This window comes from Apus apus, chromosome 1 (assembly GCF_020740795.1).
Source record: "Apus apus isolate bApuApu2 chromosome 1, bApuApu2.pri.cur, whole genome shotgun sequence".
Taxonomy (NCBI): Eukaryota; Metazoa; Chordata; class Aves; order Apodiformes; family Apodidae; genus Apus; species Apus apus.
The window spans coordinates 17,073,272-17,088,847 of NC_067282.1; the positions used below are offsets into that span (position 1 = coordinate 17,073,272).

General features: G+C 41.2%; 1 protein-coding gene across 1 annotated transcript in view; it reads left to right on the plus strand.

Moving 5' to 3' along the window:
* Positions 1-5,055: 5,055 nt before the first annotated feature.
* Positions 5,056-15,576, plus strand: part of DDX10 (DEAD-box helicase 10) — a 163,113-nt gene continuing 152,592 nt past the window's right edge. The window contains exons 1-6 of the mRNA XM_051641310.1: positions 5,056-5,291; positions 10,052-10,112; positions 10,334-10,464; positions 12,509-12,667; positions 13,073-13,193; positions 14,306-14,495. Coding sequence (XP_051497270.1) covers positions 5,145-5,291; positions 10,052-10,112; positions 10,334-10,464; positions 12,509-12,667; positions 13,073-13,193; positions 14,306-14,495 — 809 coding nt within the window. The 5' untranslated portion in view covers positions 5,056-5,144. The remainder of the gene's footprint in view (positions 5,292-10,051; positions 10,113-10,333; positions 10,465-12,508; positions 12,668-13,072; positions 13,194-14,305; positions 14,496-15,576) is intronic.

Consider the following 15,576-nt stretch of genomic DNA (forward strand, 5'->3'; position numbering starts at 1 on the left):
AGGTTGATGTGAAAGAAGGCATGCAGCATTCTTCTGCGCCAGATAAGGAAAGCCAGAGCACAGAATATTTGCTTTAGCCTTTACTGACTGCCATGCAATGTAAATTCTTCACAGACTGTTTTACAGCCTGTGATGCAGAAAGCCTAGTACTGTTGCTGTTACAGCTCTACATGTAGCCATCCAGAAAACATACACATATAAAACGTCATGGTGTACACCAATAGCACTGGAGCTTTTGTTGCTTTTACTTTTAGTTGCTCCTATTTGTCCCTCATGGGATAATTTCTAGCTAGACAGTGAATGCCTAAATAAGAATCTTGTAATAGAAACAGTCTCTTCATATCACTCAGATTTTATGAGCTGTAAAAGTTAGCTCAGAGCCCATCTTTGGTAAACATAAAGTTTGGATGATTGCTCCCTTTGTACATTATTTCACCTTTATTTACATTGAATTTTAATTGCTGTTTTATTACCTTGCCAGTTATTCTACAGTCTTCCCAGGAAATCCTTTGTCACGCTAAGAATGGTGAGCTGGGAGTTTTAGAAACAGAATTGTATGTATCTGTAAATATATAAAATGTATAAATATATAAAAAAATATTTTCTATTTCAAGAAGTAGAGATTAGTACCCCATACAATCTTCAAGACTTCAAAAATCCACAAAAGAGCAACTGGATTTGCTTGAGGCAGCTGTTGAAGCTGGAAACACATATAAAGCTAGCAGAAGGCAGGGGATATCTTAAGCAAGAAAGTGTTTAGACTTAAATCTCTGCTCAAATTCATATATTAGAGATGTATAGGAGATATTTGGGATGTCCTAGCATCTCCTTACACATAACGTGCATACATTGCAATCAAACTGAACAAGAAACTGTTTTCATTACTCATTTCCTGGAGTGACAGCAAGGCAGGCAGGGACAGTGTCCTTCTCACTGGAAAGGTGCAGTTCCACAGTGCCTGAGCAGGTCCTGTGGTGGTCACCTAGCTCAGCCACATGCCAGTGACTGCCAGACACACAAGTCTGTGGGGATCCAAGGTCCAAGGTCAAGTCAGGGAATCAACTCAGTGCGTCCTGGTCCGTGTCCAGATCAGTGAGGTACATAGCCAGGCACAGGCATACTTGCAGTGTAGCTCAGACAAAGACCGGTATTCAGGCTTTGACTCCACACACCTTGCTCCATTTTCAGATCACTTCTGAATATGCTGAAAATCATGGGCCAGAAAAGACCCTACAGTTTGCCAATGGTGGTGGTGTTTTTGTTTTTTTTGTTTTTTTTTTTTTTTTAAACTCTTCAAAATACTTGTTTATGCAACAGGCATTTAAAAATAGAGCTTAAATATTGTTCATACATATTTGATTTGTTCCCTTGTGAGCAAAACAGGAAACTGCCAAGTGACATCTGCATAGATGAGTGTCGACAGTTGCATGGTTATCCACATCCCCCTGGAAGCCATGAACCTGAGCTCTGTGGTAGGAAATTTATGCTGCCAAACTTTACTGAGCAGCAGAGCCTGAGTGGCTGTGGCTGTCAGGCCTGACTTTGGCAGGGACAGCTTCTGTCGAGCTGCGTAGCACTCTTAATGGGGGTTTTGTTTGTTTGTTTTAATGAGTTGTTAAACCTGTATAATTTAAATCTGAAAAAGAGATGCTGATTTCGTTAAAGAATACAGAACATTTTGTGATTCAGATCCAAAATGAAGCCACAAAAAATTTGTCTAGGCTTTAGCTTTGCCCATGAATCAACCACATCTGCTGAAACAACCTGTTTCCTGAAGGTTATTGTTGTTGCTAGAATGATGTAAAGGATTGCTAAATGAAGTGAAACTGGAACACTAATCTGCTGAGAAGCTTAGTGAAGCTTCTTAGGCCCATGTTTTCACATGCCTCTTATTGAGTCTTTACATTTGGCAAACGTTAAACTCTTTGGGGAGGGATGTGGGACAGCCAGTTCCTGCTTGTAGGCTCTAGAATGTTGTGTCTACATGTCGTGCTCCCATTATAGAGAGAGATCTAGTCAATATAGCTGATGGACTAAAGGGGGATTCAGGTCCCTGAATGAGATGTCTCTTTCAAAATGAGCCAAATAGGTCTACAGTTTCCAGCGGGAATGAACATAAGGATCTAGTGCCCTAGAGTATGGAAGCATTTGCATGCAGCTGGCAGATAAGATATGGGGCACACAGGAGATCTGTGCCCTTCTGGAGAAGCAGCTGAAGCTCAGGAAGGATGCCTTACAGCATCTCAGATGGCAACACAGCAGCTGAACTAAGCCCCTCCACCTAGATTCCTGTATGTATGTATCTACACTCTGGAGCTGAATCCCACCCTTGGGATTTGGTTGTTAAGAAATGTTAAATCATTATGTTGGTTTGTCTAACAAAAGTATTCAGAATCTCTCACAACAAACAAACAAACAAACAAACAAACAAACAAAGCCCAACAGAAAACCCACAACATTGTTTTTGTTTCTGGTTTTGCCTTTTCCTGCATTCTTACAACCAGCAGCAGTACAGAAATGTTATTGTTAGATTCAGAAATCCAGCTATTCAGGCACGTGGCTGTACTTCATCAACCTGGAACTGACCTCCAGTAAGGAACTGTAGATGAATCTGCACAGCTTCATCACCATGATGCTTCCCTGAAAGTTTTGTACCGTTTCGTTGCGCCAGCAAGTGTGTAGATGAGGGGATTTAGTGCAGCAGCTTTTCTGCCTCTGTTTTTCAGAACGCTGTGATTGCTCAGGTTCTTGGAGGCTACATGTGGCTACTTATGCCATAGTGACAGTATTCCTTTCAGCCCAGTCCTGGAAACACCTTATACTTGAGAAATCTAGTACGACTGAAATAATAAACCATGAAGATAAATTTTATTTTTGATGTCACTTTGCAGTTATATATGGGATAAATTTGGTTTGACAACGTTACTGTGCATGCAGCTGTTATCCATATAGGCCCACACTGTTTCTACCAGAGCACAAGTATAGGGATTGTCAGTTGGAATGGTCGAATTGTACAGACTTCTGTCAGCATACACAGGTACTGCCAGTGTAGCTTATCTTCAGTTTTCTTTTACCCTCCCACATTGCTTTTCTGTGACTGATTCCCAGCCCATCATGTCTCTTCTCTAAAATTGGTCTCATGATCCACTGCTATCAAAGAAGGGACTAATGAGTATAAACATTTAAATCAAATTTAATTTCTACAGCCAGAAATGTGCAGGCAGATATGGCAGGCTGGGTGAATTACACTTCATGGCCACACGAAAAGCTGTTATTAAGTCATTATAAATACGAGAGATGTGCACCTCAGAGTTGAGCAATACACCTAGTGAGTAAACTACAGAATCAAAATAATAAATTAAGACTTTTTCTGCAAATGCAAGAATAATCAAGCATATAAAAACAAGGATAATAAAGCATAAGTGCCTGTTATATAAAGGTGCAGTGCCATATTTACATATCTGACATTATGCTAATGGGGTGGGAAAAACAATACATTAACTGTCTCCTGAAATGACTCTGAAATGCAAAGAGCCCAAGAACTGTGCTAAATGCAAGTCCTTTTTTACATAAAGTTTTTTCCTAATTAAAGGATAGCATTTAAGTGTGACATTTTTATATGACATATTCAGTAGCACCATGATGTATATACATTCTGTTTCGGAAATGGCATTCTTCCAAAGTATGTTGTTGTCTGAATGGTTAATTAATCTTTCATAATTTGATTTGTCAACTCTGTATCTGAGTCAGAAAGTCAGCTCGGTTTGCGAAAGAACTGTCAAATGTGCTCAAAATTAAACTTATTTATGGAGTTCTCTGAACTGGAATAGCAGTGTGTGTCCTGGGACTGTTCACAGATCCCGGCCATCACAAAAAAAAAAAGTAGGCTTGATTATGTAATGGTTCTTTCTAGAGCTCAACCATTATGATCCCAGTTTATGAGTCATTTTTATTTCTACAGGTCTGTTACGGCCCCTAGTGGCTCATTTACACCTTAAACATCATCGTGGTCCTGGCGCCAAAAGCTTTGGTAAGTGCAAAGTGCTTCAGGGCAACCTGCAGGAAGCTGGGAAGGGATAGAGCCTGCAGAGCCTGGGAGTGTTTGGCAGTCCTGTGAGGGAATACAAGTTCCAGCAAACCCCGTCATATATTTCTTACAAGATCTGTCATGCTTAGAATTTTCAACAAAAACACTTCTGTTGGCTTAAAGGAAAAACGTTTTGGTTTTGCATTTATTTTAGCCTCCATCCCACATCTTTATAAAAAAAAAAAAAGTAATTCCATGTACCATAACACATTTGAGGTGTCAGATATTTTATTTAAAGACTGAAAATATGACATAGTAAATAATTCACGTTTTAAATTACTTTCCGCTCTGTAGGGGGTCACTTTGCTTGGCAGGCTGGGTGAGCCTTGCCACCCATCATGGAAGTGTTCTCAGCCTGGGCTTTCACCGCAGCTTTCCCGACAACCGAAAGCTTCACTTTGAAGGCCTTGCAGACTAAATAATGGACACCAGAATAACCAAAAGCAGTGTTCTGGGACGCAGGAAGTCCTTCATCATTTCAGAAGAAATGTGTTAACGCCTTTAAACAGCTCATTAGCTTTTTTGCCAAAGCACTCTGTTGCGTCCTACGATAGAATCCAGCACCTCCTGACCAACAGTTTCAACACGCTTTATTTTATCTAGATACTTGACAAGCTCGTTTTGCTTCTGATTTTGGAGAAACTTGGTTAATGTTGTAAATGCCGGGCCGAGCCGAGCGGAGCCGAGCCGGGCCGAGCCGAGCCGGGCCGAGCCGAGCCGAGCCGGGCCGGGCCGGGCCGAGCCGAGCCGGGCCGAGCGGAGCCGGGCCGGGCCGGGCCGAGCCGAGCCGGGCCGGACCGAGCCGAGCCGAGCCGAGCCGAGCCGAGCCGAGCCGAGCCGAGCCGAGCCGGGCCGAGCCGGACCGAGCCGAGCCGAGCCGGGCCGGGCCGCGCCTCCCTCGCCCTCCCCGCCCGCCGGCCCCGGCCCCGCCCCGCGGCGCGCGCTGTGACGCGCTCGGCCCGCGCCCAGCCGCGCGCTCGGCGTCCGTGCGGCCCCGGCGGGCTCTGGGCAGCGCGGGCCGGGCCGGGGGCGATCCCGGCGGGCCGGGCCGGGGGCGATGGACCCGGTGCGCAGCTTCGAGCGCTGGAAGAAGAAATACACCCGGCGGACGCAGCGGCTGCGGCTGCAGCGCAAGGAGCGGAAGCGGCCCGAGTGGCAGGTGGAGCGGGAGGGCATCGGGCGCCTGGTGCAGCGCTACCCCGAGGTACGGCCGGTGCTGCTGGGCGGGACGGGCTGGGGCGGGAGCGAGGGGCTGTGCGGGGCGGGACGGGGGGGCGGCCGGCGGGAGGGCCCCTCTCCTTGGTGTGTGTGGGGGGAGAGGTGGGAGGAGGGGGCTGGTCTGTGAGCCAGGGGTCCTGGGCAGGCGTGAGGAGCACCCCTGGCTGGCAGGACTGTTCCTGTGGCTCCTGGTGGTGCCTGTGGGCAAGAGGTCTGTTGGGTGACACTGCCTGGTGTCAGACCACAGGGCTTTCAGCTCCACGCGGCAGCGACGGTTTCCGTTCCGTGCCTGAGGGTGTCACCCCCCGGGAGGGGAGGGGAGCGCGGGAACCGCCGTCCCGTGGAGGTGGCCGTGGGCAGCTGTGGAGCCGGGGTGCTGGGACCCTCGGGAGAGGAGCGGGGGTTGAGAGCGCAGCGAGGAGGAAGCTGAAGCAGACGGTGGGCACCGGGGGCACCCGGGGCACCAGGGGCACTCGGTCCTTCTGACCAGGCAGCGTGGGTGTCTCGCGGTTGGAGATGGGATACATTTGTCTCAGTAGAAAATGCCCTGTGGGCAAACATCACGCTGGAAGAGTATGTTGATTAACCTCAAGTCAGGAAATAGGTATTTGAATATTAGAGGGTCAGTGGTGTTGGTTTTGTCGCCTAGATTCTCTTGAACTCCTCTGGGAGATGGCTCATTTTGAGCTACACTGATCCCTGGAAACAACTTGTAGTGGTGAATAGTGGCTTAGACGTGCTCTGCCTGTGGTGTTGCTCTGTGTCCTGCCAAGTTTTGCTGAATTTGCAGCTATTGCTGGAAAGGAGCATGGTAGTTGTACGTGGTTACACAGCACTCAGTGTAGCTGACAGTAGGGACTTTTTGGTGGTTGTAATTTGATTGAGCATAAAGTAGTGACAAGAGGTATACAAGAAACGTCTGTTACTGTGGAGAGGTTGTGATAGCTCCTTTGGTTAAGATTCATCAAGTTAGTTTTCTGAAGCTTCACACAATCATTGGCTTTTCTGGCTTGAAAGCTAACTGTATGCTTCCAAAGATGGTCAAATTACTGTTTTTTTTATTTCTCAGTTATCCTGTTTTGGCAATATCACTCTAGTCACTATAGAAAGAGGGGACTTAGGTGCTGCCTGGGAAAGCTGACTACTCAAATTTTTAGAAGCTTGCATTTTTCTGAGTGGGATGACCACTGGTTCGTGTGTCTTTCACTGTGGAGTGAAAAACCTTCTACTTGCTAGTAACCTTACTACAGTACTGCTGGACTGCTTGTGATATCCTAGACTTAGACGGCTACATCTGCACAGTCTGTGGAGGGGGCGTGTCTGAGTGAGAAAGAGAGACCGAGTTAAGGCAACTTGACCAAGGCTGTGTACAGTTTGTGAATAAGGTGGCTTGTTGTTTATATATCAAATTGCAGTATTTATACAATATATTGCTTTGTATTTTTGTGTATTTGAACACAGATGGGGACATGAGTAGTGAAATTAATTTTGCATGTTGTCAGGCCCTGATAGTTTCGACATGGGATAATAGGTTACGTTTACTTGATAGTGCCCCTTGCCAGTTAGGCTGCTGCTTTACCTAAGGGTACTATGGCAATATCTAGCTATGCTTTCTTCTCTATTTCTTGTTTTGCAGTCCAAGCACTGGCCATGTAATACTCTGAGCAGTGGTCTCATAGATAAAGTGGTTGAGTTCAGGGGATAGCTTTCCTTCTAATGTACTAGATGTGTGCAGAAGCTTAAGTAGTATATTGCTCCCATGTACTGAGATTATGTGATATGGGCACCTTGAGAGGCAGGAGCAGAATCACCAGAATCATCAGCTGGAGGTGATGCTGGCTTTTTGGAGCAGATTACAGCCTCTTCATCTGTGAGACTGAATGGCCAAACATGACCCCTGTTCATCTGTCATTTTCCCTTAGTTGATCAGGCTTCATTTGAGGAAGATGATGACAATGAAAAAAATGTAACTGCTTACAAGGAGACAGCAAGAATGCTTAAATTCCTGCCTTCAGGGGTCTCCAGTGAGTTCTGCATGAGGCAGATCCCTGCTTAGGGACAAGGGAATTCAGAAACTCTTTGGTAACCTCTGTGAGGGGCACTGGCTGAGGTCTCTGGCAGATTGACTGGATGAGTTAGGTCTTTGTGTGCTTTTGTCATCTTGCACGTGGCATAGAATAGGGGTAGAATGGGTGCTGAATGCAGGAGTATCCCGCATGCCCTCTGTTTTAAGGTGTTTTGTCTATAATTTCCAGTGTGAGACTGACTGCAGTGGATAAACAAGACAAGATTAAACAATAAAGAGACATCCAGTAACAAAGTTGGGTGTGTTTTTTTTTTTTTTTTTTTTTTTTTTTCTGTCATTGTTGACATGTGATGGTGAGTGTGTGGCAGCATAGAGAGAAAATGTGATACTTTCAATGTGCCCAAATCTTGGGATCATTTTCTGTGTTATGTGGTCATATGTGATCTGTTAATTTGTTGATCCAGTGATGCCATTGCCCAGCTGTAAGGCTGCTGCTGAATATTCTTATCCATCCAGTTGTGCTCACAAAAAGCATTAGTTGCTAACTGGTGTGCTAGGGAGCTGTTGGTGTAAACTCTTCCTCATCTGCTTTATGACAAATTAGTCAAGTTAGATCAAAATACCATTTCAAGTGAGTTGGCTGCTCTCACCTAGAGCAGATTAGAGAGAGCTCACAAGTACAGATTCCCAGCAGATTAGCAGAGGTAATAACTTCCAACAGGGAAACAAAATAAAATAAGTAGAAATTGGTGTTGTTTTCCACTGGTGAATGTAGATATGAAATAGATCTATCAGAAGACCAACCTCTGATACCAGTCCTTCTTACTCCTGCCATTTGGACTTTATTTAAAAATAAACCAGCATTTTTGGAATATGAAGGGTACTACAGCAGATCATTCTTGTGCTCCTGGAAGTTTGTAGGGAAGAGAAATAATATAGGATGCTTTGTGACATGGCCTTTACTAACATTCCTGTGCCTCGCTCTTTTAGTACTGTTCTCACTACCTTTCTGTCTTGGATATCTTTAAAGAGCTAGGCTTATGCATGTAATGATTTTTAAACTGATTTAGAGGAGTTTAAGGTAGAAGAGCAGAACAGTATTTGATTCCTTTGTGATGAATGCATGCAGTCTTACCAGGTCATCCAAAGTTAAAAAGAAGTTGACCACTAAAATAATTATGCAGCCTCATTTTTTAGAACAATTTCACATTGCTGCAGTAGCCTGTTTCATGTGTCAGAAACCTATCAAATCCATCCCTTTGGCTGCACATAACAGATTGCTTGAATTCTTCTTTGATATTAGTAATACAGTTTTCTCTCCTGGAGGCATGCTGTTTTCCTATGTGGCCAGTCTCTTGGTTGAAATTAAGCTGAACCTGTGTATGTCACTCAGTTGTGATCCTTCAGCATCCAAAATGAGACAACTGAAAATAAGCCAAATATGTAGTATTGCATGTGATATTATATATCTTAAAAATTATTATCCAAATTTGGAAATATTTGTCAGAAATTCCTATTTTTGCAAGTCAAAAAAAGACTTTTTAATGGTGGTTTCTGATAAGAGTTCCTTCCCTTCCAGAAATATACTAGCTTAAAGTATGTACTTCTCAGCACACATAGGTGTTATAAAAATAATTAATCTTTAATATTTCTGAGTAACATTTGGCAAAAGTTTAATTGCTCTTCTAGGACACAATGAAAGTTTAAAATCTACCTTGCAAGAGCTTTGTCTTGAAATATGTCAAAAAGTGAGTTTTAATAAAGGTGTTACAGCATTTTATCTAGAAATCAAATTAATGCATTATGTCACCTCTCTTGTTTGTACTAGAGAGAACTAGGCTGAAAAGAGAAGTGTTGTGATCTAGATGCTTTAAACAGGTATAAACCCTCAGGAAAAAAATAGTTCAGTTTTCTGTAATAAGCAGAGCCTGCAGAAGGCTGGATACTTCAACGAGATAAAAGGCTGATCTGACAGCTCAGATGCTCTTCATTTGAGGCCTTCTCTGGAATTGTTATCACAAGCTCTCAGGAACATCTGAGGACTATTTTGCTTGGTCCCTGTGTTGGAAGATTTCAGTTCAGCAGCCTGTAAGAGATAAATGATACCTATTAGAAATACACAAGTTGTGTAGGCACAGAGTTTGACATTTGGAAATCTCAGTTTATGGATGCTGCTCTCTGAATTCAAAGCTGTGTAATCTACCTTCCTCTTCATCTGCTTAGGCATTATAGATACAGTAGTCAATTTTTTTTACTGAGTCCTGTGTTTTTTGGGTTTTTTTTCCTGTTCTGCTGCTGATTGTTAAGAACTTTGCCAGTGGAAGCTGTCCAGACCTTTTGATGATCTTCTATCAGCTAGAACAAACTTAAAAGTATTACATTTTTCTTAGAATTTCTACTTTACATTTCAACATTTTTGTAAATCATTCAGCGAGCTCCTGGACTCAAACACATGCTCTTGTGGGTTTTGTGTGTGTATACAATTAACAGCTCTCAAGTATGCTGTAGAAGTGGATGCATACAGAGAAGTAAATGAATAGGTGTCAGGACAACGAACTACCTTTTTAGTAGTATGTTTTGTACCCTGTAGGACAGTTCTAAAAAAATTAAGTGTATCAAGTGTTAGAAATTGGTGAATCTGGTGAGCAGCTTAAAAAATGCTATTTAGTTTCTCTGTTATGCTTAGAGTGTAAGCAATGATTAAATTTACTTTGTTTCAGATAAATGCAAGTGAAATTCAGAGGTTTTCGGATTTTCCATTATCAAAGAAAACCCTAAAAGGTAAGTACAGAAGTTTCTTTAAAAGCATTTTGAGTAAAAATGAATGTATTGTATATTTGCAGCTGATTTTTTTTTTTCTTTAAGGTTTAGATAAGTAATGCCATTTACAGTGTTTGATAAACAGGTGAATACAGCTCTGGACAAGGCAAAAATAACTTTTTTTTTTTTTTTTTTTCCCCTCTCCCACACCCACTTTTCTCTTCCCACAATGCAAATACTAGGATTGCAGGAAGCTCAGTATCGTGTGGTAACGGAGATACAGAGGCAAACCATAGGTTTGGCTTTACAAGGTAAAGATGTACTTGGAGCTGCAAAGACTGGATCAGGCAAAACCTTGGCTTTTATTGTCCCAGTAAGTAATTTACATCCTTCCATTTGTACTTAAGCCAATTATCTGGGAACTACTGGATGTCAAAAGGCTTAGCTTAATAGATCCTGGGAGAAGGTGTTTAATTGCCTTCAACTGTTCCAAGAAAGCCAAGATACTAACTTAATAAAGCTGCTTGAAGTTCCAAAAGAATTAAATTCTTGACCCTAGGAATATTCTGACACTTAGAAATTCTATTTTGATCCTTACATTAGTAGACCCTGAGTGATTTAGGAAGTGCTTGGTTTTTCTTTCAGAAATCTGTTTTTCTGGTGCAACTACAGTTGTCTGATTATTTTAAAATTTGAAAACTAAATGTATATAATCTAATGATGAATTGGTGGAATATTTTCAGTTCCTTCAACTGTTTTTAAATGGGTGGTTTTCATCCCTTTCAAATTTTTCATATTTAGACTTTATAGAGCAAGCTTACACTTCTCATGTGAAGACAGGCTGAGAGTGTTGGGGCTGTTCAGGCTGGAGAAGAGAAGGCTCCAGGGAGACCTTATAGCACCTTCCAGTACTTGAAAGGGGCTACAGGAAAGCTGGGGAGGGGCTTTCTACAAGGTCATGTAGCGATAGGACAAGGGGTAATGGCTTTAAACTGAACGAGGGGAGATGTAGGTTAGACATTAGGAAGAAATTCTTTAATGTGAGGGTGGTGAGACACTGGAACAGGTTGCCCAGGGAAGCTATGGAAGCTCCATCCCTGGAAGTGTTCAAGGCCAGGATGGATGGGGCTCTGAGCAACCTAGGGTAGTGGGAGGTGTCCCTGCCCATGCAGGGGGATTGGAAACACATGATCTTTAAGGTCCCTTCCAACTCAAACCATTTATAATAATTAAGCTTAGTGATGGTGCACTTCAATTTCTTGTCTTTTGTGGACTCCTTAAAAATCACTTCAGGTACAAGCAGCAATAGAAGTGGAAGAAGGAAAGCAAGATTAAAACCCCTTTCATGGGTGATAAATGCTTGACTGCTTTACTGAAAATATTATGCTCTACATTTCATTTCTTCAAGTTGAAAGTATAATTGAGAAGTTTGTTTTCTTAAAGTGCCAAGATAAATGGATAAAAAACTTATCATATTATGATTATAGAGGTGTGTTGTTGTTTTTTTTTTTGCTTTAAACATGATTTGTATTTTTGTGAGCATACATTTCTTTAGAGCCTATTCTGTCAGTAACTTTGGGAACAGTAGTAGGTGTTTTGAATACCCTCTCTAGTTCAGTTTTCTCGACTTTATTTTCTATTGGTAAAGAATAAAAAAAAATGTAGGTGGCTTCAAAAGATAGTCTTGTGAACTAGGGAAACAAAAGTGAGATTGCTTAATTATTTAATGTAGGAGTAGAAATACTTAGTTTTACAAACCTTGTTTTAAAAGAGTTGCAGGGTAAGTGGTAAGAAAAGATCTGGAGAAATGAAGAGTGGAAAAAAAATAATTGTACAAGGATACTTAACAGCCTTCAGTATTTCAGAATGCTTTAGGTATTCATACCTATGAAATCTTTGGTGTTGGGATTAGCTGACTAAGAGAGGGTTTGTGGTGCGAATTTATAACAGGAGGAACAATCCTGGGTTGTGGTATATGGCAACTTGAGTTGCAATGCTCTGTATATACCATGTGTGGGTAGTACTGCTTCAAGTCTATAATCAAAATTAAAGCTGCAGTAATTGACTTTCTTCTAGTTGCTCACTCTCTTTCTGGTTTCCACAAGACATTATGAGCAGGGAAGTTTCTCGTGTTTTTTCTACACTGATTTCTAGTCTTGTATACATAATTAAGGCTTAATTTCCAGAATTTAGCACAGTAGGATTACTTATGCAGTAAAATGTTTATTTACCACCCATTACTGTCTCTTACATATTGGTACTGGGGAACTTTGCTATAGTGTGTCATAATATATGACATGTATACTTATGTTTCCTCAAGTCTTATTTTGAATAGCGTGGCTTTATCTTTTTTGTGACACCTTTTGTTACAAATTTGTTGTTACATCTTTTCCTTCTGAGACTTGTAACTTTTTCAGGCTTTGGAGCTGCTGTATCGCCAGCAGTGGACTTCAGCTGATGGTCTGGGAGTTTTGATCATATCACCTACCCGGGAACTGGCCTATCAAACCTTCAAGGTTTTGCGTAAAGTGGGAAAGAATCATGAGTTCTCAGCTGGTCTTATAATTGGAGGAAAGGTGGGTCCTCTCCTGGCATTTGCTGCATGGAAGAATAAATGAGTGCTATATTAAGTGCTGGTTAATGGGAGCTTGTCAGTGACCCGCTCATTTTCCTGTGTGTGTGCTCTGTGTCTTTTGAAGCTTTTGCATATTTACAGTCTTTCTGGGTTACATGACTGGAGGAACCTTCCTGCCACGTCTTTTAGGACTGTTCTGTTCATTTAGATTAATCTGAAATCCTTTTCACTCAAGCCACAAGTTTGAGCATGCTGAAGAAAATGCAGTGTATCTGTAGAAGGAGGAAAGGGTGGTTCTTGACTGCTCTTTCTAAAAACTGTTGACAGATTAAGCTGGCCTGGCCATCTCTGGCACTGAGCTTCTAGTGTGAACAACTAGAGCTAAGGTGGTTTAACTCCTTTTCAGGATCTGAAAGAAGAGTCTGAAAGAATCCACCATATAAATATGCTGATTTGCACTCCAGGACGGCTTCTACAGCACATGGATGAAACTTCGTATTTCTATGCATCTGATCTGCAAATGTTGAGTAAGTATTTTGAGAACTTGAAAGTACTAAAAAATATTTTGTAGCGGTTCATACTTGTGTGGAGCATGTCCTTGAGTAAAAAGTTTATCCTAGTCGTGGTATGTAGATGAAATGGCATTTAAATTCACACATGTACAAATTAAAAGAGAAAAAAACAAAGCCCATTTCTTGTGTGTGCTTTCTCTCAAATAGTTGCTGAGCTTGCCTTCCTTTATGATGATAAGAAGGGACCCAGAACCAAGCATGGTGTTCCATATAATCCTTTAGATCTGTCTTGGCTAATGCTGGCCTTACCTTTCTGACTGTGGCTGTTGTGTTTTTCCTGACATGATTATGAACTGTATGGAATACCCATCGCGGTGTGTGTATTTTGAACCAGTTCTAGAAAACAGTTTTCTTTGAATTTTAAGAGAGATTGTTAGTATTTTCATTGTTTTGTTAGTATTGTTAACATTGTTTCTTTTCTTCCTTTCAACACTGGTGTAATGAGATGGTTTGCTTGCCGCAGAGAACTGTGTAATCTTTAGCATAGCTTGAGGAATGTAAAAGCAATTAAGAAGCTAATGAAGCTGTTAAAATGTGAAATTATGCTTGCCTACACTTAGCACAACTCATGCCAGCTAGACAAGAATTGCATTAAACATAGGCCCTCTTCTTAAAGCTTTCTCTCTGTGCTGCTCTGTTTATACTCTGTGTTTCAATGGCAAATTCAGCTTAGGTGCAGGAGACTTGCTCTGTCATTAATAGCACAGCATTGTTTTACATTCCATGGTTTTGTTTCAGTAATAGGACAGGGAGTTTGTAATTTGCAGTCTGTCTGCAAATTGTTGAACTGTTTACTGGAAATGCTGATCTTTTATGCTTCAGTGTGTGAAGCTGAGGATTGTACTACATAGATTGTGGAAAATCCTATCACTTCTATTGCAGGTTTTTTAAAAACATGTTTTATGGAGTATATGAATATCTAAAGAGAATCATGTCATATAGAGTAATTAAGTTAATTTCTTCAGTTTAGGTGGGCATGGATTTTTTTACTATATTGATTTGGTGTATGATTATATATATATAAGTAAAACTAAAACCAGGTTTTCTCAAACTATCTCTCAATTCAGTTCTTGATGAAGCTGATAGAATTCTAGACATGGGGTTTGCAGATACAATGAATGCAATCATAGAAAATCTACCTAAGAAACGCCAGACTTTGCTTTTTTCTGCAACACAAACAAAATCTGTGAAGGATCTTGCACGGCTGAGTTTGAAAGATCCAGAATATGTTTGGGTTCATGAGAAAGCCAAATTCAGGTATGTTGGGATAATTTTTTTTTTTCCTGTGGTGAGTTAAACAGATGGCGATTCTACTGAACTGCTTCTCTAACTGTCAGTCCCCTGAATCAGAAGGAAATGCTGCTCTATTGGGAAAGTGCAGAATGACAGTCTTGTTTCTGTGTTCAGTATTAGGTGCCCAAAAGAAAGCATATGGCATTAGTCCCTATTCAGTGAGTCTTGTGGTTTCCTGATGTGCTGGGTTTACTGTGCACAGAAAATGAAGCTGTAATGCGACACAGTTGTGATCAGAATGGCAGGACCTTGTGAGAAGTGCAGTGTGTGGTCTGCCAAGCTCAAAAAACTTAATGTGTCACTGAAAAAAAAACCACACTTTTTTTTTGGCACATTTTTTTTTTTTTGAAATACAAGTGAAGAATGTTAGTTAATATATTGCATCTCTGTGGGTGCTATGATCTCAGTATCAAATTGCTTATGAACACATATGACTTTTTTTTAATGTATGTATTTCTATATATAAGGCGCAGGAGAAACGTGAAGCTCAGAAATAAAAATTAGCTTTCCCAAGAGCAAATAAGAAATTATCAGCAAAATGAACAGCAGAACCAGGTTAAATCCTGAGGCAGTTTAAAATATTTAATTTCATTATCAATGTATTGTACTGCAAATACCTTTTGAAAATCAGTTGTACTATTAAGGCATCTTAAGTAAGCCTGATTGTCTGAAAAAATTATGTGGTTAGTGGCCTCACAGCAGAAGAAGATGTACAGGCCTAGCATATAGTCTTCATTTTGAGGACTGGATATATATATACACATCTTTTTCATGGATCCCACATTTTTTGTCAAGTGTCTTTTAAATTACATTTATTTTTTTTATATTTAGGGGAGTGCAATTAGACAATAAACTGAATCAAAGAGAGGAAAGTATTTATTACTGTCTTAGTATACAATAGGTTATTGCCTTGTGAAAACAATTTCCTCTGAAAGACTTAAAAAGCAAAAGGTGCCAAGACATAATTCAAAGTAACTGGCACAATAAAAACTGGAGCAGTGTCTTGTGCCCCTTGGGAGGGTGATATTACCTGTAATAAAATAAC